Here is a 27,961-nt window from a genome sequence, read left to right as displayed (position 1 = left end):
TAGTAAAAAAGAGTAAATAATAAACATAAGAAACTGAATAATAATAACAAAAGAGGATAAGTTGTTATTGTAGTAATATTTTAATAGTATTGACAAAATGGAAGGTAAATAAAAGTAAGAATAATAGGTAATAAAATAAAAATTAATTAAATAATAATAACAAAGTAGCTATTATTTTTAATACTACTACTACTACTACTACTAATACTACTACTACTACTACTACTAATAATAATAATAATAATTTCTTTATTTAAGCGTGATGTGATGCTTTTATTTTGGGAGACAGAAACCCTCCGCAGCACATGTTGCGGTGTCTCTCAGTCTCCAGCTTCACACTGCTAAGCTGGCAAGATGGCGTCGGAACCGACCAAGGCTGAAATTCTTACAGTTTTTAAAAGACTGCGCTCGATTCCCACCAACAAGGTAAAGTGAGACGGACGCGGTGTTAGCGGTGACACAGCTCGGCTGTTGCGGTGTTTCTTGGTGTTGAGTGAATGTTGACCTTTCTGAAGTTGTGTGATTACGTGTCATTTCTCCGGTTGTCGGTTAAGCCGGGTTTTGATTCGGGCCTTTAACTCGGACACAGCTGAGTTAGCCTGAGTTAGCCTTAACGGCTGGAGCTTCTCTTTCGGTTTCAGGCAGGAGAGTCATTCTAGCTGTACATGTTTGTTCATGTTTCTCGAATTCTCTTTCAATTTCAGCTGAACTCTTTGGTATTTTGTGTGTTGGCTGATAAGCTAAGGCTAAGGCTGTTCGGCTAGTTCTCCGGTTAGCCTGCTCGCCTGGAGCTTTAGTCAAGTTTTCCATTAGCCACGTATAACTGTTACATCACACACAGAGCACAAACTACTGAAATCACAAATAAAATGACATTAATATATCAAAATAAAGAAAACAAGCTGACATTAGAGGAATTTTCATTTCCTATTTGCTAACGTTAGCATTTTCTGTCCAGTGAGCCGGCTGTTTTTTCTCCATTATTATCATAATGAGATACATGTTTAATGTTCATGATTCAATTTATAACTATTGATAGAATAGTTTAAGCTTTAATAATTTATAAATACACTCGTTAGTTGTTAAAGGCTGAATAATAATGACTTTCTCCTTGTGTAATTATACTAAATGGAGTTCTGGCTTTGTACTATATCTGTGTAGCTCTACTATTTACATGTATCATTTTAATAATTCTCAAAAACCTTTGTCTTTAGCCTAGATTTATAGTGGTACAAGCCCAAAAAATAGTTTACCGCATGTGAAAATGGGTATATAATGCTGTCTTAAGCCCTATTTGGACTGAACTGGTTAATTGTGAATGTCTAGTTCATATTTAATATGAACTAAGTATGAACAATTTTGTCTTGTCAGTCATTTTTATGGACTGCACATGTCTGGAAAGATTATGGCATATTTTCTATAAAATGACCAGCTGAAATAACCACAAAAAAGTCTCCGTGCACAGGGGACTATGTACACCAGTTCTCAACACTTCCAGTCTTTTTGAATTTGTTAATAAGTTTGGCAACAGTGTCGTGTGTGATGTGTTCGCCATGTTTCCTGTTAAAGTCCATCGCAACCTTGCGACAGCTTCCTGAACCTGCCATGAGAATGATTTCAATACGTTCTTCTTTTGTCAAAGGCATTCTTAAAGATTATCTGGAAAAAATATATATATAATATAAACTAAGTATAAAAAAAGTGTTAATTCCCCCCTGTGTAGGGAGACTTTTGGGACACTCTGTACTATACACAATCTAAACTGACATGTTGGGAAAGATTCCCTCGTATCCTGTTGGAAAGGTTTTTGCACTCTTTTCTGAAAACTCACACCAAGATCCGGCTGAAAATAAGTATTGGCCAAATTCATAACACTATAAAATATAGACAGCGTTTAAAACGACTGGTCAGAGAAGTGACGCTTATGGGGGGGTTTCAGTTCAGTTATTGCGGTTAAGGCTGGGTGATAAACAGTATGCATCACAGTCTGGACGTTTGCTCACATCTGCCAGAAATACAGGGTTGCATTTAAAAAAATGTTTTGTTTTACTGTTGATGTATTACTGTTTTTTTTTTTATTTAAAAAAAGACATTTTTATTTCTAAAAAAAATTAACATCGAAAAGGAGACAAAACTTAGATAAAAAATAAGATTATAATTTTAATATTATAATTTTATAGTTTAATCTTTATAATTTCGTAGGTTTTATATACATACACACGCGCATATGTGCATACACACAGGGTGTCCCAGAAATCTCCATACATAGGGGAAATTAACACTTTTTAGCAAAGTGTCTTCCATAATTTTTCATACTTAGTAGGGCTGCACGATATATCAAAATTATTGAAATATAATTTACATTTGCACACTTACAGCATTCGCGTACCACATCGCATTATTTAACAAGTTATCGCATATTGCATTTTTCTTCCAATATCGTACAGCCCTAATACATAGTTTATATATATATATTTTTTTCAGATAGCCTTTAAGATTGCCTTTGAAACGAGTGGGAGAGACGACTCTGTGTGTGTTTACAAAGAAATCATGTAGAGGATGTTTTGTAAATAAAGTTCCACTTTGCTAAAAAGTGTTAATTTTACTTATGTATGGAGGCTTTTGGGACGCCCTGTAGTATCGGCGTATTAGCAGTGTTATTGCTAATCGCCGTATCGCCCAGACCGAGTACAGGTACAGATGTTACAGTCATGTGACCACAACTTGTGCAGCCACCAACTCATATCCAATCCGAACAGTACTGTAGATGGAAAGTCTTCACTGTGGGTCAGAATGCCGTGTTCTGTAATGAGACGCAGTACAGAATACGGATGGAAGACTAACATTCTGTATGTTTTTGCTGAATTTGATTGTAATAAATTGTGTAGTGGCTGTCTGATGATGAAAGCTGGTAATCTGTCTAATTAATCCGGGATTACTAACGTCTTTGAGTTAATTTTTTTTAAATATCTCAAAATAACATCTAGTTAGAAAATCTAATAATAAAATCTAGATCTTTAAGTGATTTAAAAATGTCCAAATAAAAAAAATCATTGCAAGCCATGGAAATAACCATATTTTCAGAGTTGAAAATAATATTGTTACATAATATTATTCACAACTCCAATAATTTGGAGAAAGACGTGTTACATGTTACACTGAATGCAAAGTTTGCCTACTGTGTGTGTGTGTGTGTGTGTGTGTGTGTGTGTGTGTGTGTGTGTGTGTGTGTGTGTGTATATGTGCGTGCGCATGCGCACACGTTTGAAAGTTCATTCCTGTGTGTCCTGCTCATCTTTTAAACTCGGGCGTCTTTTCCCACAGGCCTGCTTTGACTGCGCTGCTAAGAACCCGAGCTGGGCCAGCATTTCTCACGGGGTTTTCCTTTGCATCGACTGCTCAGGGATCCATCGTTCTCTGGGCGTCCACCTGAGCTTCATTAGGTTCGTATCTGTCTGTTAGACTGTGTTTAGATGTGGACAGGGAAACGAGTGTGAATCACTGTGAATCACACAGAAAACTGTATGTGTCCTGTGTTTATCTAGCCTGTTCAGCTGACCTGAGAAAAATTCGTTTCAGTAGCTAGTTAAAAAAAAAATAATGCTAGCAAATTTTTTGCTAATAATGCTTTTGTTTACTTTATTAAAGAATGTCAGATCATAATTTTTATCCCTTTAGAGTTGCATCATTTTGAAATGCAAGTGAAACAAGTTCCTGTTATCACAGCTATAAACATTTGCTTCACCAGTCTCTCTTTTTTTTTTTTCTCTGTTGAATAAGACAAAAAAACGCGGCTTGTCATGTTCTAGAGAAACCGCAAAATGTCAACTCCTCCGTCCTGCAGCATGGACAAAGTAAAAAGTGCAAAAGGAATAACTCTAATGCGAAATGAAAAATGTTGAATCAGCATGTTATTGTAGATGATTGTCTAATATTTTCAGTTATGTAGAGCGTCTGCCATACAAGTCAATACCTTCTGACCAATCAGATTTGAGAATTCTACAGCACTGTGATATAAATCAAATAAAGCGTAATAGAGTTGAGATTTCTTGTGTCTGATGTAACTGTGAGAGTTGAGGAAAAACTCTAAAAACAGGCTGTTAAAAATTGCGATGTTCTACCTGAAATTAAAAGGGAACAATAAAAAAGGAATATATCTGAATAAAATGTTTTTATTGCCTTCCTTTGCGTTCTGCTGGAATTTATAGAAACAATAGCTGAGTATTTCAGAGCCAACTTTCTCTAACTGTTGTCTCTCTCGTTCTCTCTAAGACAAAGGCCATGATTTGTGAACTATTTCTACTTGTTTTGTCATACAGTACAGTAATTATGAGTGGAATTGTAAATTAGTGACTATCACTAAGACAAGCTGTAGAAACCCAGAATAGTTTTTGCTATAATTCATTGTAAACTGCATATTTCAGTAATGAGTTCATTATATTTCTGATATTATTTGTGCTGTGTTTTCACAGTCTAAATGGCAAACAGAAATATAATTTCCTAATGTTCAGCATTGCTGTGTATGCGCATTATTATGCTGCTGTTATGCTTGTATTATAAAAGTGACAGCGAGTGTTCGTGAATTGTGACTGGCGTAGTTACTGGACCATACAGATCTAAAGAAGGTCTGCACACTGAATATATTGATGTCCATATGTACAGTACAGTAAATATACGACTGTATATGGATTAAAAAAAAAAAAAAGTGTCTTCTACAAAGCTGATCATTTCACAGACCGGTCCATTCCAGTGTTACTTCTGTTGTCTCTTTTTACAAGAGCGCGTACATATTAAAGGAAAAAATAAATAAAGTTATTAAAGTTCTTAAGCGCAAAATTATTATTCAGAATAGGGATCTGTGTTAAAATTCTAACTTAGTACAAATGAATCACTATTACATATTTTAGGATATGACTTTTCTAATTTAATGGTTCATTAGGTAATATTTGTAAAAATTAAGTCTCTAAAGGTTTAATAGGTAGAGTTGTATAAGATTTGATTGTTTAAAAAAAAAAAAAAATTAATTAATTAAATTAATTAATTAATTAATTAATTTTTTAAAAACTTTTAAACTTCTTGATTCCCCTGGCCCCCAGTTTTAAACGCACAGAAAGCACCAGCTTTTATTGACTCCTGTGACTTGGTATTATTTCCAGATCCACAGAGTTGGACTCTAACTGGAGCTGGTTTCAGCTGAGATGTATGCAGGTTGGAGGAAATGCCAATGCGGTAAGTTCCCCTATTCATCCTTCACTAATTCTCATACCCCATCATGCCAAAATGCATGAATATCATTTTAAATGTTGCTCTTTGTTGCTCTTTCCTCACAACGGCGTCTGGGTGAAGATGGCTTTTTTCCGTCAGCATGGCTGCACTACCAACGACACCAACGCGAAGTACAACAGCCGTGCGGCGCAGATGTACCGGGAGAAGATCAGACAGCTAGCCAGTGCAGCGCTCTCCAAATACGGCACTGATGTAAGACATTTGTACATTTCTGTCTGTTTCAAGCATGCAGCAGTTTGAAGTCCAGAAATGTGTCTTATTACACATACATAATGATACAGTAATGCTAATCATAAAGACTGTCCTGTGCTCATCTTAAGACTTTTATTCATTATATGCTCATACTGAGCCTCCTTACAACACATTTAGTACTGTTTGACTATTCTCCTCTACACCCGTATACTGTAATGATTTATAATCCCGGTATAATCCCTCTATCCGGTATGACCCGGAAGAGGATGGGTTCCCTTTTGAGTCTGGTTTCTCTCAAGGTTTCTTCCTTGTGTTGTCTCAGGGAGTTTTTTTCCTCGACGCTGTTGCCTCTGGCTTGCTCGTTGGGACTTTAATCTACATCTGTATTTTTGTAAAGCGGCTTCGTGACAGTGTCTGTAGTTAGAAGCGCTATACAAATGACATTGAGTTGAGTGAATAGGTCAGACTGAGCGCGTCTGGGAGCTTTTGCTGTTAAACCTTTAAACTTATAATGTGGTATTCTTCTTGAAGCATCTTATTCAGTAACTTCTATGAATTATTCAACAGCTGTAATGAATCTGATAGGAGATATATGTAGTTACAAGAGTGAAAATTTATCTCTGCTACAGATGAACAGATCATTCTGTGGGCAGTAACATTTTTCTTCTTCTTACGCATAATGTGGGATAAATAATGAATCACTTCACTATGATTCTGACATAATGATCTTATGAGAGCAAACATACTGAGGGCCCTACACACATTTTCTTTTTGGCTCAAATTCTTCTGTTTGTTCTCTGTATTGTCAGCTTTACTGTGAGAAAATGTTTTTACAGCACAGACTATGGCTATAAATAAGCCAGTTGTGTTAATGAAGATAATGATGCTAATGGTTGCCAGAAAAAATGATTGGAAAATTCTGCTGCTAATTGCTTCAACATAAGTGCTAAGGCAACAAGCTAACCTACATGATATTACTCATATGCAAATTCTACAAAGAATGTTTTACATAATAAACCTGAGAATATCTAGATAGCAAAGGACAAATTGATCAAATTATTAATGATTCAACATAGTGTAATAATCTCCCCCATATTTTGAGTATTTCCATGGCTCTCACTGTTGCAGATATTTTGTATCCTCACACTACATATTGTAAACAGTATTGTTAAACAGTCTGCTCAGACTCTGATATGCTCTCCACGTTCACAGTCTCGGTGAAACTTTAACCACAAGGCACAGTCTCATTGGTTCAAACTCCACCTTACATCAGCGTTATGTTGTCAGGTCTAACAGATTCTTGTTACGATAAGCGCTATCTATTACTCTTTGTTTAGAATGCTTTGCTGGAACAGGCTGTGCTGATGTTATGTGTGTATTTGCATTGTTGGTAATGGGAGTGTGATTTCACCCATCAGCTATGGATCGATAATTCAGGAAACACCCCGACCCCAGCACCAGAGAAGAAAGAGACTGATTTCTTTGACGAACACACTCAGGTAGGTTGTGAGTCATGACTTGAGTGTAGAGTGTTTAGGTGGTAAAGATCATACACTCGTGTATTTGAATGTATAAAACCAAACCACAGCCACACTTCTGCATGTTTGGCAGGCTGGCAACAGTTGGGACATGGCCTCTCCTTCACTCTCAGAGCAGAACGGAATGGTCACCATTACTCCTCAGCTGGAGCAGGACGGCCCCAAAGTGTCAGAGTCTGTTTCCACCCGTGAGTGTGCTTCCAAACACGTTCTCCACCTTCAGTGTCTAGGCGTGTGCCAATAAACAGTGATATGATACACAGCTATATTTAACACTCAGTGTTGTTGTAGACACTTTAAAAAGCCATCACTACTCCTGTGACTGTTTAGGAAGCAACATTTTTTTGAGATAAATACTGTCTCATTTGTGTTCTAAGAGCCTTTTTTTTTTTTTTTTTTTTTAAAACTGCACAAAATAAACTTTGCTTTTCCCACTGGTCAGTGGCGTAGGACAACACACATCGTGTGACACCGTGCACACAGCCAAGCCCCATATAAATTATTGCCTTTGTTGGTGTTTGTGCTTAAATATAATTTTTCAAAAGAAAATTACTAGCACATTGTTATGCACAAACCACAATTTCACAGGCTGATCATGTGGGGTGCAACTTTGTTTGTAAATGGTTGAGAAACCCTTACTCATTGACCCAGCACATTAGAACGTTTGTAATAGCCGATCAGCTGAAAGTACAAAGATAACCGTTTCCTCCATGTTGGACTTCTTTATAATGATTATCTGATTGTTTTTACTGTATCTGTTCCAGTTGCATGTCTCAAGTAGGTGGAATATGAACATAAAGAAATTTTTGTTTTTAGGTGCAAGAGAAAAATGCCTTTAAGACCCTTATTTTGGCCAAAGGTAGTTCTGTAATTCTGTTCACCCGATGAGCGTTACATGAAAGTTTGAAAAACACAGTGGACTGAACTTTGCAACAATTAACTGTTCTGCTATTCGTGTTAATAGTGTTTGTATTTGTGGTAATCTCCTATTCTGTATCTCACAGTACTTGAGGAAGGACCCAGCATTGAGGGACTGACCACGGATGCAAAAGCCACTATAGGTGAGACTTTGTCTTCTCAGTGTGTGTGTGTTTGTTTTCCTACTCTTCATTGGTATTTGTTTGAGCACGTCCCTTTCCCTGGAGTGTCCGTCCAGTGGGATGTGCCTGATACAGCTCTAGCAGACCGAGGGCCTCCTTGTAAGGGGCCCGTTACTCTGAGGCTCTCCCAGATTATCAAGCTGCTCAGTTTATCACAGAGAGTAAGCCCAGCAACCCTGCAGAGGAACCTCATTTCTGCCACATGTACTAGTGACTGTATATTTTTGGTCACTACTCATATCTTGTGACCATAGATGATAATTGAGACCAGACTGAAATGGAGATGTGGAGCCATCTTGTGAGCCTAAAAGATGATGAGTGGGGGTCTGGTGCAATATGAGTCAAGCAGCAGGCACACGATGGACAGGTTTAGATGGACTAGACACCTGCAATGGAATTTCACATTAATAGTTAACATTATTGTTTATCAAAAGAGTCTTAGGCAAAGGTACCTGTCTATCCCTAAAAAAACAAACTTTAAAGTCCTAGATTGTGATGTAACCACTAGGCTTAGCATAAGAATGCATGAAATTAAAAACAAGATTACTGCTTAAAATGATTATTTGCCTGGAGCTTTGTTTCCTGGATTTGTGTTGCTCAGCTCTTTCAATTCTGGGTAATCTTGCTCAAACAAAAGATAGCTCCACCTCACTTGCATGGGAAACCCCTTTAAAATCTCACTTAGCATTTGGCTTCCACAGCTCCATATCATATACATGGGATGTGCTGCTCAGACTAAGAAAAAATTGGGTACTACTTTAGCCCAAATTTCCCTGTATATGGGAGCGCTCTATAAAAACACAGTGTCTGTTATGAACCAGCATTTGACCTATTCATAAGCAGGAAGTATTTTGTTTGTTCATATCAAACTACTAAAAATCATAGGAGTGAAGAACATGAGAAAAACACGAACAGCACCTGGTTAGGCAAACGAGAGGCGGCATGCGCAGGACCTCCATCAATGCTTGTACTCCAAAGACCAGGAAAAAAAAAAACAAGAGAAAGCAAAAATGCTTTGCCTCTTATCCACATCCGGAAAGCAGCTTATATAGGATAAACCTGCATGCCACTGTATGCCATTTCCAGCAAAACATCAGCAGTGATAATTCCACTACACCAGAGAGGGACAGCCAAAAGAGTTGTCACATCCTCGCAACTGCTTTTATACCATTTTAAACTTCACATCCAATTCAAATTTTTTTCATATTCATGATGCACTTCTACATTTTTGCCGTTTGCATTCAGGATTTGCTTGGATTTTGCTTCAGTCAGCCTGTATGTGGTTTGACCTTGTTCCAAACCGTCTGCCGTCGTATTGACGGCTTCATCTTTACTTGTGGTTGAATTTGTGAAAGCAATTCCTGCTGCTTGTCTGGCAGCAATCTGTGCCCTCCACATCATTCTCCTACAGTATATTTAAACCTTAATCTTGACCCTTCTTAACAAAATTGCACTGAAATACCTCATCTGAGTGGATGACCTTTGCATGTAATGTATGGAGTATTGTGAAATCACATCGTAAAATACCACAACACTGTATGGTTGTGAAATTATAGGAAGGTTAAACTCTTTCCAACAAAGGTAACAAATTATGGGCCAGTAGCAGTCTTTTATAATTTGATTCTCTTGAGTAACAGTGGTGTCTGCTCTGTTAATGTAGACAACTCGATGAGATTGGCGTCTGACGAGCCACAGCCTCTTAAAGGTGATTTGAGTGGTTTGGAATTGGCCTCCTGGCTGGCAGCATGTTTCTCTGCATGATTCATGCTTAGGTGGATTGTAACCCGCCAGCTTTGAGCTCACCTGTCTTCAACTACACATCATTACACTTGCAGCCTCCCGCCTCTTATTAATGTCTGAATTGCGACCCTAACGTCTTGCCAGTGAAGTTATAACAAGTTTGCTACTAATGGCTTTTGTAACCCTATTGCAAGGTGATGAGCTCTGAAGTGGCTGTCAAAGGCTAACATGCCATTACGTTTAAATTTTTAAGCAGCTTTTTGCTTTTTTTTTTTTTGCTTATATTCTTAGGTAGTTGAATTCAAGGCAAATACTAAAGGAAAAGCTATTGCAAATAAGCCATGTTTTTAACCTTCAGTGATAACTTTAGCTGGACTTTTGAATTTAATCTGAAAGCCTGTCCCATCAGTTACAGTAGCCAAACTCTAAAGTGCACACATCCAGTGCATTAGTCCTAGCAGTGATGTCATCAAAAGTGCTTTAACTGCGAGGTCGAACCTCTCTGGACTGCGAGCTTGTTATCTTAAAAGTCTTTCTGAATACAGCCGATGCACATGGAGGTCCGCTGAGAATTAATGCACTGGAATAATGAGATTAGGCATGCTTTCTTTCTCATTCAGTATATGGAGTGCATATTTGCTTGCGTGGTTAATCAGGCCTAACTTCTCCATTTGTTCCGTTTAGTGTGTCTCAGAGGGCTCAGGCTTCATTTAGCCCGTTTGTGTAAAGTTGGCCATGCCTTGATATGAGCGTCATTAACGGCATCAATACTAATACGGTGGTGTATTATATCAAGAGAACTGCAGCCTTGGTCTATTATTTCTGCACAGTTGCCTTTTGCTGGCTTGGGTTTTCGTGAAGCTCAAACTAATAGTGCTATCCTGTAAGTGATAAACAGGAAAACATGTTAACATGCTTTTCTTTTTCTTTTTAGAAGCGAGACCTTCCATTATTGGAAAGAAGAAGCCGGTTGCTGCAAAGAAAGGGGTAGGTGTTATGCTTTTGATCGCCTTTTTATCCACCCAAATCTCATTTGTTGCTGCAAGTTTCAGTTCACCAGCAGGTGTCAGACTAGCATCAGACTTTGCTACTCAGAAAAAAACGTAAGCATTGACAGCAACTCAGTGAATGTTGCAAGCAGACTAAAACAGCCATTATTATTATTGCACTAGTGTATAAGCCTGGTGGCGACTAATCATATCATGACATTTGAAGGTCGTTACTCTTAATTTTGCAAGTTGTGTGTGTGTGTGTGTGGTTTTTTTAATTTATTTTTTTATTTTATTTTTAATAGCACATTCACGGTTGACATGCAATGACTTGTCTCTTCCATTTCCATTGATTTACCTGGCATATGGGCTTCCTACATAAGTAAAGTTGGAGAAGCTGTAGATCTACATCAGAATGGTTCTTTATAATAGTTAATGCAAATTGAGCAGCTCCACTTTAGTTGAGGAATGTCTTTGTCCTGATGTGTATATTGCTTTGTCCTTAGCTCGGGGCTAAAAAGGGTCTTGGGGCCCAGAAAGTGAGCAGCAAGAGCTTCAGTGAGGTGGAGAAGCAAGCACAGGTGGCCGAAAAGCTGCGAGAGGAGCAGGCTGCCGAGGCTAAGAAACAGGCCGAGGAGTCAATGTGAGTTCACAAAAAACACTGAGAAAACTGAGATATTGTTTCTGTGAAGCTTTGGAGTCATCCAGGTCATTTGAAGTCAAGGCAACTTGAACGTGGAAAATTAATTGTAACTATAAAAGTTAGGGAGAGACCCTGGAGAAGCCAGTTTTGATGGAGGAATAGTGTGTAGGCAGGAGGACCTGAGGGTGTGGGTGGACTGGTAGGGAAAAAGATTATCACAGAGATAGGAAGCAGGATTTTTAAGAGGGTTCATATAACTTTTTAATTTAGTCTAATAAAAGTTTCAGTGATAAATCGACCAAATTCTTAACAACAGTTAATCAGCCTCTGATTCATCATTAACATCCCTAGTGATAAACCAAGCATCTGAATTTTGTGAAATTTGGAGATGCTTAGAACTGGTACCACTTACATTAAATTAATCCAAATAGTTAGAAGATGTTTTCACTTATCTGAGGTGCTTCATCATTTAAAAATGTCAAGATATCCAGTTTTATAAACTGAGACACTGAAGTGCTTCTTGTGGGTGGTTGAACATATCCTTTACTAATGTAAGTGTGTTCTTACCGGCTGGAAGTAGTAGGCATGAGTAAGTATAACGCACGACCAGATGGAGTCAGTATCAAAGACAGTATGTGCAAGGATATGAGAGATTCTCAAATAGCAGGGGAAAAAAAATTGTCCCAGTTTTAAATATTGCTTTCTTAAATAATACATATCAACCAAGAATTTTCATATTACTGTATGATCAACAATGAAACAAAAGTTTTTTGTGCCTAACTGAATTCATACTTTTGGAACTAATTGAATATGAATGTTCTTTATTCACACACCCTGTTGTGTTTTGTTGGTTCAGTGTGGCCTCAATGCGCCTGGCCTACAAAGAGCTGGAGATTGACAGGAAGATGGAAGAGAAGAGGCTGCAGAACCTGGAGGGGAAGAAGAGGGAGCAGGCTGAGAGGCTTGGCATGGGCTTAGGAACCAGGAGGTAACTTTATATCCTCTGTCCTCTGTTACTCACTCTATAGTCTGCATTTTTCCCCTATCTTTAAAGGCATGTTGAACAGCTGAGACATGTTTGGTGTCTAACATGTTTGCTTCTTTAGTTTTGCACTGGAATTATGTTAAGATAATGTAGCCAACGTGTTTTTAGCATAGGGCAGGGCGATATTGGCTAAAAAAAAAAAATTTTTTTTTCTTCCCAAATTTCTGATCAATTCTTGATTAAATTTTTTTTTTTCAGTTTTTACATAATGCAATTAAAACACGTTTCTTTCTTAGAATGGGCTTTGGAATGTGCCAAAACAGTAACAGCACCATCTATAGTAAATAGTGCAAACAATGATTCTTCTAAATAAAGGATATTCATATAAAGGATGTTTTTTTTTAAAAAAAAAAAAAGCAAACAATTGTTTACACTATTTGCTATAGATGGTGCTGTTACTAGTTTTGCACAACTTCGTGAAACCTTCTTGCTGGACAGAGTAAATGGGGACCATGTCTTTCACGACATGACAATGCCAGTGCACCTGAGAAGTCAACTTGGGGTAGTCTTCTCAACTACAAGTTCCTTCCTCATTTACAGAGTGACGTCAAATCAACATGGTTGCTCACAGCATCAGAAATAAACAAAGTAGCACTTCTTACGTTTAAGTGAGCTAAACTGTATATACAAGTATTAGCTTTAGATTAATAAACATACAGACATATTTGCCTGTTAAATCTAAAACATTGACTATACAGTACACTGTTTGAGGAGGAAAATCACAGTTAGCTGGCTAGCTTGTTGTTTAAAAAAAGAAAGGTGGATGTGGAGGCGTCCATTTTCCCATTCGTTTGTTGAACCTGCTTAGGATGAAAATTACATAATTCCAACTGGCGAATTACTACTTTGGAGGTTAGCTGAATGCAGCATTATATTTTACATAAACTTGTTCATCTGACTTTTCAAACCTGTACCTAGTTCCGTATCTCTGAAGTGATATTTCCACCTTTCTTTGCTATGAGCTCATTCCTCGGCAAAGTGCAGCACATCTCTATCTTGGCTTTTTTGGGAGTGTCGCAGGCTGCAAGAGGCGTTTATGAAGTTAAGAAGGCTTTTTCCTTTGTATTGTTTTAAAATTTTAAATAGCATTTATGGACTTTTTAAATTGATAATATATATCTAAACATGTACAATCTCAATTAGAACATTTTGAAAATCATGTTAAAGCATCCATTCGAATTAATCATGAAAATTGCAGCACTGATTTAGCATCTGCTTCACATCTTTTCTGTATATATCTGCATAATGAAAATAAGTTCGTAATATTGAGCGTAATGTTATTTAAAGCAAGTACATTAGAATAGTATATATTGATGTGAGAGAAACCTTTATATAAAAACAGTTGCAGTGCAAAACTAAAGAGGCAAATGTTAGATGTCAAACATGTCAGTGGGTTTGTTAGTAAGCCCTGATATGCTGGGTGAGTTGCAGGAAAGGAAAAGTGCAGAATGTGCACTGGACAGTATAAACATTGATATTGATATAGTTTCCACAGATTTTCATGCTACTATGTGTGTGTGTGTGTGTGTGTGTGTGTGTGTGTGTGTGTGTGTGTGTGTGTGTGTGTGTTTTTATTTTTTTAATTTATTTATTTTTTTAAATTTCTTTCTTCTCCAGTGTTGTGTCACACTCTGTGATGTCAGAGATGCAGGTGATTGAGCAGGAGACCCCCGTGAACTCAAAGTCCTCCTCTCGCTCCAGACTGGACATGTTTGATGAGCCTGGGTTTACCTCCGGACCACCAAAGTAAGTGGCAGGGCCGAGCTGATAATGAACACACTTTAACAGTAGTATGTGTGGGTGGGTGTGTGTTCACATCTGGCTGTTTTTAACCCCCAGTATCTCATGGGTTACATATGATGTAAACTGGCTTCATCTTAGTTAAGCAAGCACACTGACAGGTGCAGCAGTAATTGCTGATTGTTTACCGTGTCACACAACATGCACTGTCATGCACATAGAAAAATGGCAAATAAAATAAGTTGCACCAAACCTGAATTCTGTTCCTGTTCTTGTTTTTGAATGTGCAGTGAAGAAAATTCCCTCAAAGTCTTATGTGTGTGTGTGTGTGTGTGTGTGTGTGTGTGATGTGCTATGGCAGGTACAAGGACAACCCCTTCACTACAGGAGACAGCTTTGGCTCACGGTGGGATTCGGATTCAGGCTCCGCCTCCTTCTCCTCCTCCTGGGCTCTAGAGAAGGAGGAGCCCAAAGAGACTGAAGTCACCATCTCCAGCATCCAGCCAATTGGGGAAAGGTTTGTTAGACTACAGACATACAAATTTATATCGATTTACATAATTGGCCTGATATTTCTAGAAGAAATATCGGCAGTGTAGAACTGTCATGTACATTGAGTGGCTGAATGGATGGTTGAGAGGTTTATGGTGGTATGTCTCAGGTTGCCCAGCAGAAGGAAGCCGGACGCTTCTGTGCACGTCGCAGAATCCAGCGAGGCACGGCAGAAGTTTGCTAATGCTAAAGCGATCTCGTCTGACATGTTCTTCGGCCGTGAGAGCAATGCTGAGGTACCAACAGTAGGGAAGCAGCTTACATATACCTGTTCACTGTTACACATACCTGTTCACTGCTGGGGAATAAAAAGGGTTTTCTGCTTGACAGTAAATCAAGCTTAATATCACCCATGCCAGTCATTTTGTTTGGTTAAACTGAGTATCCCTCAGACCTCTTTAATGTATGTTTCAGTATGAGGCCAAGGCTCGCCTGGAGGCCATGTCCAGCAGCACATCTATTAGCTCTGCTGATCTGTTTGGAGAGGGAAGCAGCCGCTCTTCAGGTGAGCATGAGTGCTTTATGGAATATTGTGTGTAACTGAAAGATAGACCACTTGTGCTTACACTGACAGAGGTGTGTGTGTTCTGTAGGGGCATCAGGATTTGACAGTGTGCTTCCCTCTGGACCGGATATGGCCCAGTTTAAGCAGGGCGTGAAGACGGTGGCTGGAAAAATGGCCGTGCTGGCTAACGGGGTTATGAACACCATTCAGGTGAGTCACATTGGGTCTTAGAGGAACGATTTGTGTGACTGTCTTGAATTGTGAAAAACCGGTCTGAGAAACTGTAATACTGTATGAGTTGCATAATGTGTTTTCCCGACCTCATAACACCTGGGTAACACACTCAGAGGAAAGGGCTATCTGCCCTCTTCTGCATACATGAGAGAGCGCATCCAATTACACTGTCCAGCTACAGACGGCTGTGGCATCATCGAGTTTGAACTCACGATCTCCTGACAATAGGGTGCCACTCAGGATCCACTGGGATCCCAGTCCCAATGCACACAACTATCCTGAGCATTCATAGTCTGTCAGAACAGAAGGAGGATCTTAGCTCTCCATCAAACAAGGGGAGGGTGGCAAACAGCAAGATGTAATATGTGAAAGTGCACATTTCACTGTTGGCCGTTCAAATAAAATGTTGGCGCTTTGACGGAGATGAGGATGCTGCTGTTTTTGCCTCCTCTAATGGGAAACCTTTACTTGAAAGCACGATTCAAGGCTTTTGAGCTTGATTAAAGAGGTATGCTCCAGCCAGTTTCCCCATCTCATTCATTCATACAGCTCTACTCTTTGGTTTCTGACTTTTCCAAACCGCCATTCTCCGCCCCATCTGAAGTACTCTGACATCTGGCATTGGAAGCCTGTTCAAATGGAAGTATAAATCAGACTTTATAAGACTATAATCTGGTATAATCTGGAGTTCCTGGGTTTGTTTATATATATATACACACACACACACACACAAAAAAAAAATTACTGAGCACCTATTTGTCTAAAGTGAGGAGTGAGGATGATCTCTGGGCAGGAGAAAGGGAGAATTTAAAAGTTGCATTTACAGTATAATTACAGCAATTATTTCTTTATAGCCCTTTGTATTACTATTATCATTATATTTTAATATTATTATTATTATTATTATAAGATTTAAATAATACAGTTATCCTTATGCATTATTAACTATATATTAGAAGCTAGTCCAGATTGTAGTTATAGCACCATCAGAGACAAGAAGTTGAAGTTTCTGTTGTTCCACTCCCAGTCATGTTCAGTATTCTCCTAACTTCCTCTCTTTCTCCTTTAGGACCGCTATGGCTCCTACTGACAAGAATGCATGATTTGAACAGGAAAGGAAATGACATCAAACAGGACATACCACACTGCTGACTGGATCAGGCTTTGTTTTTTTTTTTTTTCCTCTAATGCATTGTACCTGAAGCACAGAGGGAGATAATTCAGAAACAGAAAGAAAAGGAGGAGACGGCACAACGCAGGACCTCCTTATCTCTTCTCCCAGTCTGCCTACAGGCCTTTGTAGATTCTCTCACACACACTCTGACTGACAGTATTTCAGTTTTCTTTCTTTTTGGAAATGTTTTTTTTTTATTTTCCTCAAAGATATAGAAAGTGTGTTTTTCAGAACCACAGTGCTTTCTGTTGAAACTAACCATGCTGGCTTTTTTTATGCCATATTTCTGGTCTGAGATTTCATAGAATTGATTTAAGTATTCTCTATGAAATATGTATAACCAAACTTATCCTTAGCTCTTCAATGTTTTCATCGCTTTTTTTGTATTTAAGTGGTATTATATTCTTCATGGGCATGTGCATTCATGATTAGTACATTCACCTCACACAGAAAGGGAACCAAGATGGTTTTTTTTTAGTTCATTTGGAAGTCTGTGGTCCAGTGACTGACTAAAAATAGATATTGCCCTAAACTGAATGAGAGAGGTAGCTCTAGTTCGGGTTCTACCAATTTGAGATGGTTCGAATGTTAATTAGGACGAAGAATGAGCTGATGTGCAATATGTCACCCTCGTTTGTGAAGGTGGACACATCGGATTTTACTGTCTGAAAACCATTTTGAAAAACGTTGCGGTTTTGTGATACTTCTCCAAGCATGCTCGTTCAGGCCCGTGATCGTAAACCTCCTTTCAAAGCCTCAAAACAAACCTCGAGTTGTCATACTTTTAACAAGCTGCAGATCTTATCGATGCAGGAATCAGATTCACAGACATGATGAGGCATCTGCAGCTGCTTACATGTGCATCAGTTCTTAGACTGGTGTGAATTTTAATGATTTAAATAGGATTAAAAAGAACTGAATAATTTTGACAAATCCTTATGTGATCCTTCCTGATACATGCATTACAAAAGGTGTTTTTTTTTTTCCCCCTTTTCGATTAAAACTTGACTGTGTTAAGGAGTTATCTGTGTGCTCTTGAGAAAAATCTCAACTTCCATTCTTGAAATTTGTCTGCCTGTCCCTTTGTGTGAAATTAAAAAAAAAAAAATAAAGGATGTTAATTCGACTTCACCTGAAAACAGGTGTTTATTGTAGATTGGTGGAAAAAATAAAGTTTTATGTAAATAAAAGTCCAAAATGCAATCATTTGATGACATTGTGTATAAAAACATAAAAAAAAGAAAGCGCAAATCAACAGTGATAGTGAAAGCACAACATTTAACAAGTCCCAAAGGAAATAAAAAAGTGGTGTAGGTTCTGACCCCATAAAGCTGCTGCACAAAATGAAAGAATCAGGGCTTTGATGTGGGTCTGCACATGTCAGTGCTTTCATACACTCGCTTTCAATGAGAGCCTTTCATCTGTCTTCTCGCACATATCGAACAAGTCAACCTGTCCAATCATCAAGACAGAATGAGGAGTAAGCACACAGCCCAGGCCTATAGTATGATTCTCTAATCACAGCCTCCATCCTGGAAGGGTCAGGAACCCTCTGATCACAGATAACAAAAGCAAGTCACCTTTCAAGATGCAGGGAAGAGAAATGTATATTCATAACACCTGAATGCAAACAACAGATCTAATTCATCATTTGCACTGACAATGCTCAATGAAAAGAAACGTATGAAAGACAGTTGGGCTGCACAATTAGTCGTATTTTAATTTTGAATTCTTTGAATCTGCTTGGTCAGAAGGTGTTGATTACTTTTCTGTAACAGCAGCTCTGACAGTAGTTCCGGCTGTATTTCAGATAAGGTTTTTATTAATGCGCTTGTTCTAAGACATTACTCACTAATATTCACAGGGACTTGTATTACCACATAAAAGTGCCACTATTTAGCAAAACAAGAGATGCTTGCTAACATTTATGGAAGGAGTCTCCAGTGTCAGCACTTAACAGTAAGTTTTCCCATATGGGAGATGCTTCAGAACAGAAAACTTTATGCTTTCATGGTTTCTCTATAGCATGACAGGCTGGGTTTTACTGTCTTATTAGAGGCTGGTGATGGAACAACTGTTCATAGCTGCTATAAAATATAAGTAATGACAGGATCCTCTTTCATGCACAATCCACAACATTAAACATAACTATAAACTGTAACTATAAATTTTAATTAATAAAAAATGAATTGTTGGTAAATTGCTGTGGTGTAAGAGGAATAAAACACTTCAGGATGTGCTGTTATAGGAAAATAATGGACTTGGGGGTTGTCCCAATTCATATGTGCAAACTACATAGCTGCATACTTTGGAGGCAGGTTGATGTATTTTGTCGATTGCATTTGTTTTGTGTCTAATTGTGTTAGTAGCAAGAAAATAGTAATAGTTAGCAAGATCCACTCAATGGGCCTCATTAATCAATCTTTTATTAAAGTTGTGTGTAAATGTTTGCATAAGCCAACCTGAACTAAAAATCTTCTAGCGGATTTACAAAAGTTTTGGAAAGGCTGATTTTCTTCATACTCGCGTGCGCATGCTGATTACCCATAAAGTGCAAAGCGCATTCCAGATAAAGCTCCTTTGCGTTTAGTGACGCCAACAAAACTCCATAAAATGTAAAGCCCAAAGACAATGGTGAAAGAAAAGGCAGAAAGGCACAAGTGTAAGTTATCTTGGCTAACTTCTATACCAATAAAAAATATTTAGCAGTGTAAAAGCACCTGAAAAGGTCAAAATCTAGAGACAAAAGATGAATTAGGGGTGAATAAAGTCAGGAGAAAAAAATGGTGTGAGGTGAAATACACACCAAACACATCACACAGGGAAACTGCTATTTTAAAATTGTTTTAAGAGGCATTTGTTTATGGCTTCTGGCTATAATGTAATAACTGTAATAACTGAATGACTAGTTTTATTTGTCTTAATTGATGAGAGCGTGTTGGCTCACTTTCTTTATTTTCATATTTTTAAATTAATCTCAATAATATAACTGACTAGATTTCACTAAATTTACTTGATGGTACTCTTAGTCCCTACAAATGAAATGATTTGAAGTCAACCAAGTCAAGATTTACACTAGTTAGTCTCCTTATGCGTAAATTTACACGCTCAGGAGCACGAGGAGGATACAATGAAATTAATTGGTTAATTAATCTGAAATTATGTGGTTCTCCAGCTTAAAGATTTACACATTTAAGGAATATAGGCTTATAATGTAAAAATGAAAGTGCAAGGGAGCCAGACTGGTCCTAAACTACCAACTTGGCCAAATGTGGTAATCATCATTTATGATTTTTGACATTATTGTGCAGGCCTGTAAGAAAATATATGTTAATGTGCTATACAGAAAATTTATTAAACACCTTATTAAACATTAACAAAAAAAGAATGTGCTTGACTCTCAGTGCAAATATAATATTCCTCCCTGCATTTTTTTTGGCCACGTCAATAGAGTGTTAAAATTGCAATACAAAATAGACAGATTTCTTTTCATAGCTGCTTATTTTTGGTGCTTATTTGTTTTGTGAAGCTTATAATTTAGAGAGAGTCCAATAAAACCACATTAGTTGATCCAGGCATATGAATAAAAGCTATGCTTTTCCCACAGAGCGCATCTCTCTGCTAAAGGATTCTGTGCCACAGAAAGCTTCTGATTCAGCATCGCAGTCTGGGATGGAAACTCAGGCCAATCCTCTGGCATTTTACCTGTGAGATGAAAATGCCAGATGATTTATTTTCAGAGCAGTTGAAAAGTGAGGATACTCAATAACTGCATTTGTAGCATTTTCCTGAGACAACAAATGATGCTCACCTTCTTTTGCGAACTGGATGAAGTATTTTGTGAGTGTTTGCTGAAATGCTTTGTCTTCAGAGGTTACTGTGCCGAGTGCCATCTCGAGGCCGCCGAAGAACGCCAAGCTGTCCATCATGTGGAAGGAGAAGCGGCTTGGATAAGGGAGCCAGGTGGATGAATCAGCTGCTTTAGATGGAGTGTAGGTCACCAGGTAGCGGTACACAGGGCTCTTCAAAGCCTCTGGAAATAACCAAAAATGTAAGAGATAAAAGATGACAGTTCAACTCAGACTTCACTCCTGAACTGTCCAGACCTGGCAGATGTGACATCTATCAGCTGTTTTAAGAGGCTGACCATACTTTTGTCTCAGCTTATATTTGTGCACCAATGCTGGTTTCATCTCATCCTCGTTAACTTCCCCTAATGACTCAGAGGTTAGTTGAAATGTAGTATTTAATTGCTAGAATTATAAATGGCTTGGTCCACCAATTTTTTTTTTGTTTTGAAATGGAAACCACATCAGATTGCAATGCCTTCTTGGTACAAGTGGACAGATTTCATCCCTAAGCCATACAAACCATACAACATCTATTAAACTTCACTTAAGCTCATAGTAACAGAATGACCCTTAAAGGTGTAGTTTGTAATGTTAAAAAGTTTATATAGATCATATAAATTCAAAGCTACTTAAAAAATGATTCACAATGCTGTCATTCAATTGATCTGGCTAATTTCTTCATTTCAGTCTTCTGTTTATATATTTCTGGCCCAGAAATTAGCTGGAGCCATGGTCGCCAGGGTTGCATTTTTATGCCAAATCAGGCTAGTTTGGGAACAAGGCTGCAGGTATATAAAGCAAGTCAGCAGGTGGCGTTTGTTGTTGGGTTTTTTTGTGGGAGATTTTAAAATTGCCCATGGCAACCAAGACCTTGTTTTAAAGCAAATAATCTGAATTAAATCTACATAAATAGCAACAAACCTAGACTATGGCAAACAAACGGAAAGTGTAAGTACAGACAATGTATCTATGATACACAGAACCATTTCTGTTGTAAGATATATTGGAAAGATTGAGAGGGAAATGGGTATTATAGAGTGGATAATGACGATACCAGGCAATGAAAAAACATAAAAAAAGATGTATTGCAGATACTGCAAATGAGAAAAGCATGCACAAAATGGTGAACTTGTCCCTTTCTGGGCTACTTTAAGGTCTTCCTGTGTGTTTTTTTTTGGGATGTAATTGGGCTGGAAATTTGGCTGGCAACCCTAAGTGGAACAGTTGCTCAGCCTCGGCATTTATTAAAAAGAAGGTTTAAATTAAGTGTTTTCAAGACCTGCAAAATGTGAAGCCTGTAACACGATTTGGTTCCTATCATTAATAGATGATAAAAAATATTTGTATAATTTTTAAGATTTATAACACACAATAAGAGAAGAACCACATCAGAAAGAGAGTCTGTTTAAGTCGGTCGTAAGGCAGATGGGTTTATGTGGACCTGCAGCTTGCTTGGCCAGGTTGTTGCTGGGGCAGCTGGCTCTCATATCTGACACTAAAGTGGTGTAGAGTCTTTCAGGACAGCGATCATTGGTTGGGCATGGAGAAGAACTGTTGTACAGCCTCAGGGCCTGGGATACCACATCATCTCCAAATGGCCTCAGCATCTCTATATACAGGAAGAGAGAGAGAGGGGATGAGAAAAATATGAGTTTTCAGATTGTGCTTTAGGTATTATAGTAATAGCAATAACTAGGATACCTGATAGAAACCACTGGTAGTCGCCCCATGTCCAGGTGGAGATGTTCTTCATTGGTGGACTAAGAAGAGTTGAGAAGATAGAGACCCATCCATACATTTATTGCCATGATTTGTGTTGATGGTTAAGAAGCTAACAAATGTAGCCTGTAACATTTACCTGAAGTCAGTTTCTTGCTCTGCTGTTCCAACCACGAATGGAATGTCATTGTAAAATCCACCTTTCTCCCATGCTTTAAATGAATGAGTGGAGAGAACATGACCATCTAAAACTGCAACTGGACCATATGACTTCCCTTTAACAGGGATGTCTGTTAGTCCTTCTTTTGCCCAGGATGGGTATTCCTTCCATGGAATGGCCTGGGTCGACAAAAAGGGAAAAGGTATTCTTTAAATTCTTTACACATTACACACAGGGCCATTACACACAACAGACACATTACATACACATTACACACAAGCTCTGTTCCTGCTTGAATCAAGCCCAAACTAGGTAATCAATTGTTGCACAAGCTTAATTAATGATTCGAGGTGTTTTGGAAGCTAGAACCAAAGACAAATGTGGACTGGATGGGGATCCTCAGGATCAAGAACTTCTCTCAATGTTATTAGTGTCAGCAAAACCCACTATAAAACTGGAGGCTGGATGTAAGGTTCTGAAATCAAATAAACTCTAACTGGAAGAATTTATTTTCAGCTGGAAGTCTGTACACTTGAGACTGGCTATGGTGATAATCCTGCAATTGATTAGTGGTTTCAGGTGTTTTGGAAGCAGAAACAGAAGACAAATGATGGGAATGGGTTGGATGAGGATCTAGGGTTTGGCTGCGTGTATCTCACCTGGAGGATCTGAGTTATGTTGAGCTTTCGAAGGCAGGTGGCATCTTGGCAGCCTGTTCTCTTCAAGAACACAAGGTTGTCTTTTTCAGCTGACTCCAACGAGGTGTTAGACACAAATGAGGAACTCATTCCAATTGCACGATGAAACAGGCCCTTAGCTTGCGGCGAAATCATCAAAGCCGATACTGACGATCCTCCTTGTAAAACAATTGGAAATAGTAGCATATCAGTCAGCTACACTTACCAGAGAATGCATGCAACAGAAGATGCCATACACGGTGAACTTGTTTTGTTAGGAAACATTCCTGTAGGACATGTTCTTAGATAAACATCTATTTTGTGAAATGCAATGCAGGGTTGCACAACATCTTTTCTGTTTGGAAACTGTCTGCAGGGATTTTTAAGTGTCTCAGGAGTGAGAGAAGCAGGAGACCACACATCCATCAGATGGCAGGGATTGGTTAACAAAAATGTTTTTCCAGGAACAAAAAGGCATAGTGACCTAAAAATGTGTCCTATTTTGGGAAATCACATTCTCCATCCTAAGGCATAGATAAAAAGTAAATGGACAGTGCTGCATAGTGCTGCAGTCTGCAGTCTGTAAATATGTTTATATTTATGCTTTTGAATTCTCAAATTTGATTGGTCAGAAGGTGTTTTTTTTTTTATTATTATTATCCCACAGTGCAGTTGACTGCATGAATCTGATTGGTCAGGAGGTGTGCATTTTTTTTTTATAACAGTACGGCTCGGAAAGTAGTTCCGGCTGTAAAATGAATAAGCTTAATATTAATGCGCTAATTCTAATATGTTATTGCGTCTATAGTAACAGCGGGGCATGTACAGCAGATGCTCCACATAATCTAAGACTAATAATAAAGAACATATTTAAAAAAAAAAACGTGTTTTTACATGAAGTAAAACGTATAATCGTTAATGTGGTCACATTTTTTTTTTTAATTTTAGGAGACATTTATTTAACATTTATGGACGGAGTCTCGGTTGTAAGCACTTTACAGTCAAAGTTTCCCAGCTCGGGAAAGTCTTCAGGACAGAGGAGTTTATGCTTTCTGGGTTCTCTGTAAAATGACAGGCTGCATTTCTTGAGAGAGCAAGCGAGAGAGAGAGAGAGAGAGAGAGAGAGAGAGAGAGAGAGAGAAAGAGACGGAGGGGAATGGTCTGGTGAGGAACTGACTATTTATGGCTGCTATAGCACACAGTAAGTGATAACAGGAACTAACTTTTCTTCACAAGTTTCACAACATTAAAAGGTTAAAAAGCATAATGTGTCATTCATTAATAAATATAAAATTGTAATTGTTGGCTAATCACTGTGGTATAAGAGGAATAAAACACTTCAGGATGAGTTGTTACAGGAAAGTAACTAACAATAGGGTGGTAATGCACCACACCACCCCCATAGTGTACACAATCCACCTAATATGGACATACACAATCAACATATGAGTGAAATAATTACATACTTCATTGTCTTTGTTTCTTTTAAATTCAACATGCTGGAAAAACAGTTACTTACAAACTGCACTGTATATACAGTATGTGTTAAAAAGAAGTATAGATCAGCTTGTTTTTATAGAAAACTTATTTGAATTCTGACCGAATATGGTGACTTTCTTTGGGTCTCCACCGAACACATGGATGTTTTTTTTAACCCACTGGAGAGCTTGAATCTGGTCCATGAAGCCGTAGTTCCCTGCGTTCAAAAATGATCCACTTTAGTAATTCTGTACCAAATCACCCTGGTTATATAACAAGGAACAAACACTTTGAGGCTATTAAAGAACATCTGTTTATAACTACTGTAACTAGTCCTCCAAGAAGGACAGTCGGTTTGAACACATTGGACAAATATAGTTCTAATCTGACACCTGCGTTGAAAAGATGAAAGGACTGACCTGAGGTATTGGTGGGAGAACCTTTTCTCAGGAGCTCCAGAGCCATGAAGCCAAATGCATTAAGCCTGTAGTTCAGACTGACAAACACGGTTTGTGTTCGGCTTGCCAGCTCCTCAGTGGGCGAGTAGCCTTTCTCCTGCCCACTCAGCATGTGCAAGTGTCCTCCATGGATCCACACCATGACAGGCAGGGCGCCAGCAGGCAGCAGGCTGGGTGTCCAGACGTTCAAGTGCAGGCAGTCCTCATGACCCATCACACTCCCGTCCTCCCTGAGAGGCCGCACCTGGGCACACATGCTACGAAAATGTGTGGCATCGTAAACCCCATTCCAGCACTTTCCATTTGCTTTCAGGTCTGCTGGAGGTTGCCAGCGGTGTTCGCCAACAGGTGGCACGGCATACGGGATACCTTTGAAGGAGTAAGCACCGTCTTTCCATCGCCCATGCACCAAACCACAGTCTGTTAGCACCTCAGCATAACCAGCGGGTGGAGTCTGAGCCACGTAAGCCAGGTATGCTGCGAGAGTGAGAAGGGCAAGAATGCCACAGCCAATCAAAAACATACACCTGCGGGACACTTGGAGGAACGGGCTGACGTAGTAGCGGCGGGCATATTGGAACTCCTCTTCGGCCTCATCCTGAACGAGGTAGCGGTACTCGTTCCTTTCAGGGACCTCAAACGCGTCCTCATTCATCTCTCTAAGCCACACAGGTATACACAATACATATCAATGTCATGTCATGTGTCATCATTTTTCAGCTTTGGATTACTAAAATTTTATATGACCTTTCCGTTTTAACAATAAATAAGAAAATGAACCTGTCACCTTTAACGTGCCATTACCAAATTGCTCATATTCTCCTGCCATTATTGTGTATCACTATTATTATTGAAAGTTGCAAGATGATGACTTATAAGGCTGTATCATTCATACTTTAACTGTTTCATGACTACTATATGTAATATTTTTGAATACAAAAAATGACACTGGTGTTTAGATGTGGCTTTCTCTGTTCATCCTAATTTGAGCTCACAGATGGTTTGGATAAAAGTGTCATTCAAACGAATAAAATGGGTTGGAGTTAGTAGTCTGTAGTAAAGAGTGAGATAACTTGACACCGCCAACATTCGCAATGCACCAAGCATTTCAGGTACCATATACATTACAGTGGCACAACTCTGCCTAGACGAGGTCGTCCACCAAAAGCCAGTGACCGGGAAAGGATGTTAGTCAGAGAAACCACCAGGATGCCAAGTGTAACTCTGAAAAAAGCTGGAGTTAGCCACAGCTCAGATAAGAGAAGTTGTTCACAGGAAAACCATAGCCTGGACACTCCACAAAGCTGGGTTTTATGGAAGAGTGGTGAGAAGAAAGCCATTATTGGGAAAAAAAGAAAAAAGGGATTATGAAATCCAATTTGGAGTTTGCAGTGACTCAGCAAACATGTGGGAAAAAGTCAGGCAATAAAATGCAGTAAAAAACAAAAAACAAACCCATAACACTTTTACAAACGGCTTGTCTAATGTCACTCGTAAAAAATACAGCTGACATGTTGTACTGCTGCTCAAACTGTTTGAACATGTCTACACTGACTGGGTGTGTTTAGGTAAGTGTAGTATTTAAAACCATGCCAGAATAAAACCCTGCTCTACAAACGTCCTTCTTTTCATTTGAGAACCTCTCCGAGTTTATATAAGCACCAATGATATGTCAAAATATTAAAATAAAGAAATACAGTTGGGGTCATAAGTTTAATCATTTAAAAAAATATTTGTTTAAAGTTTGTTTAAAGATCTTTTTTTTTCATTTAGTACTGCCCTTCAGAAGCTACATAACATATTTACATGTTTCCCAGAAGACAAAGTAATAACAATTTACACCAGTCATCCTGTTCAAAAGTTTACACCCCCCTGCTCTTAATGTATCGAATTGCCTTCTTGAGCATCAGTGAATGTTTGAAGCTTTTGTAATAGTTGTGTACGAGTCTCTCAGTTGTCAGTGTAACAAAGATGAATCTCAACATGCTGGAAATGCAAAGAATGTGCACGACCTGGAGGATTTTTTCTGAAGAACAGTGGGCAGTTTAACTGCTCAGGACAAACAAGGGACTCGTGAACAACTATCACAAAACATAAAAACAGTTGTTGATCATCCAGGTAACACACAGTATTAAGAATCAAGCGTATGGAAACTTTTGAACTGGTTCATTTGTGTAAATTCAGTTATTATTGTGGCTTATGGACTATATGTAAACATCTGTTATGTTAAATAGCTTATTCAGGGCAGTGCTAAATAAAAAAAAAAACAAAATGCAGTTTATATGATCCCTCATTATTATTATTATTATTATTGTTATTATTGTTATTATTATTATTTTTAATGATTAACATTTTGCAGATTCTGCAAGGCGTATGCAAACTTATGACCCCAACTGTAGGTAACAAAAAACGGAAAAAACACACAATTTAAGCAAAGTCTAAACACAAAGCTGACTATATTTTCACTTACACTTCTACTGCTTCGTATTAGAGAGCAAAAGCAACATCACCAGACTGGAGAAAAGCTCCTGCGCATGCACATGCATCGCACCTTCATTACAAAATGCCCATTTATGGTCACTTTAATAACTCTAAAATACATAAAACACACATATCATACATATAATATAATCTAATAAAACTAAAGAGCGTTTATCATCGCTTTGATGAAAAATGTTACAAACTTACCGTTGCAGTGTTTACGCATTGGGCGAATTGTTTTCCTGACCAAAGGCTGAATTCTAAAATAGCTTTACTGAACATGTAGTGGACTACGTAGGCTGCAGAAGCCCATTATGTCATATCCCTCTGTAGTGCACCTATATAGACAGTAGAGAGGCGTTTAGGACTCAACCCAGCCGAGTTCCCTAAAACATAAT

The 27,961-nt window shown here is 38.4% G+C and overlaps 2 protein-coding genes across 4 annotated transcripts; one reads left to right on the top strand and one right to left on the bottom strand.

Annotated features, from left to right (window-relative positions):
- The first annotated feature begins 277 nt into the window (after positions 1-277).
- On the top strand, positions 278-17,877 carry arfgap2 (ADP-ribosylation factor GTPase activating protein 2). 2 transcript variants are annotated; one of them, XM_026913870.3, is made up of 17 exons: positions 278-426; positions 3,325-3,443; positions 5,157-5,229; positions 5,347-5,478; positions 6,897-6,977; positions 7,090-7,204; positions 8,021-8,077; positions 9,777-9,821; positions 10,791-10,843; positions 11,352-11,488; positions 12,345-12,476; positions 14,151-14,279; positions 14,635-14,790; positions 14,935-15,061; positions 15,240-15,330; positions 15,419-15,540; positions 16,634-17,877. In XM_026913870.3, exons 1-17 carry the CDS (start codon positions 355-357, stop codon positions 16,652-16,654), a joined length of 1,662 nt encoding a protein of 553 aa, XP_026769671.1. In that variant the 5' UTR covers positions 278-354; the 3' UTR covers positions 16,655-17,877. The 2 variants fall into 2 exon arrangements, with proteins under 2 accessions (XP_026769671.1, XP_026769672.1); XM_026913871.3 differs by lacking the exon at positions 9,777-9,821.
- On the bottom strand, positions 17,683-27,890 carry si:ch211-71n6.4 (para-nitrobenzyl esterase). 2 transcript variants are annotated; one of them, XM_026914313.3, is made up of 10 exons: positions 27,771-27,824; positions 27,553-27,673; positions 25,044-25,741; positions 24,746-24,841; positions 23,128-23,324; positions 22,448-22,647; positions 22,291-22,349; positions 22,031-22,198; positions 20,550-20,771; positions 17,683-20,443 (listed from the first exon to the last, which is right to left on the bottom strand). In XM_026914313.3, exons 3-10 carry the CDS (start codon positions 25,735-25,737, stop codon positions 20,301-20,303), a joined length of 1,779 nt encoding a protein of 592 aa, XP_026770114.3. In that variant the 5' UTR covers positions 25,738-25,741; positions 27,553-27,673; positions 27,771-27,824; the 3' UTR covers positions 17,683-20,300. The 2 variants fall into 2 exon arrangements, with proteins under 2 accessions (XP_026770114.3, XP_026770113.3); XM_026914312.3 differs by lacking the exon at positions 27,553-27,673 and having other exon boundaries at positions 27,771-27,890.
- Positions 27,891-27,961: the final 71 nt, after the last annotated feature.

The sequence above is a fragment of the Pangasianodon hypophthalmus genome, chromosome 6 (genome assembly GCF_027358585.1).
Source record: "Pangasianodon hypophthalmus isolate fPanHyp1 chromosome 6, fPanHyp1.pri, whole genome shotgun sequence".
NCBI lineage: Eukaryota > Metazoa > Chordata > Actinopteri > Siluriformes > Pangasiidae > Pangasianodon > Pangasianodon hypophthalmus.
Note: the sequence above shows the minus strand (reverse complement) of the source record. Positions and strands in the feature narration are given on the sequence as shown.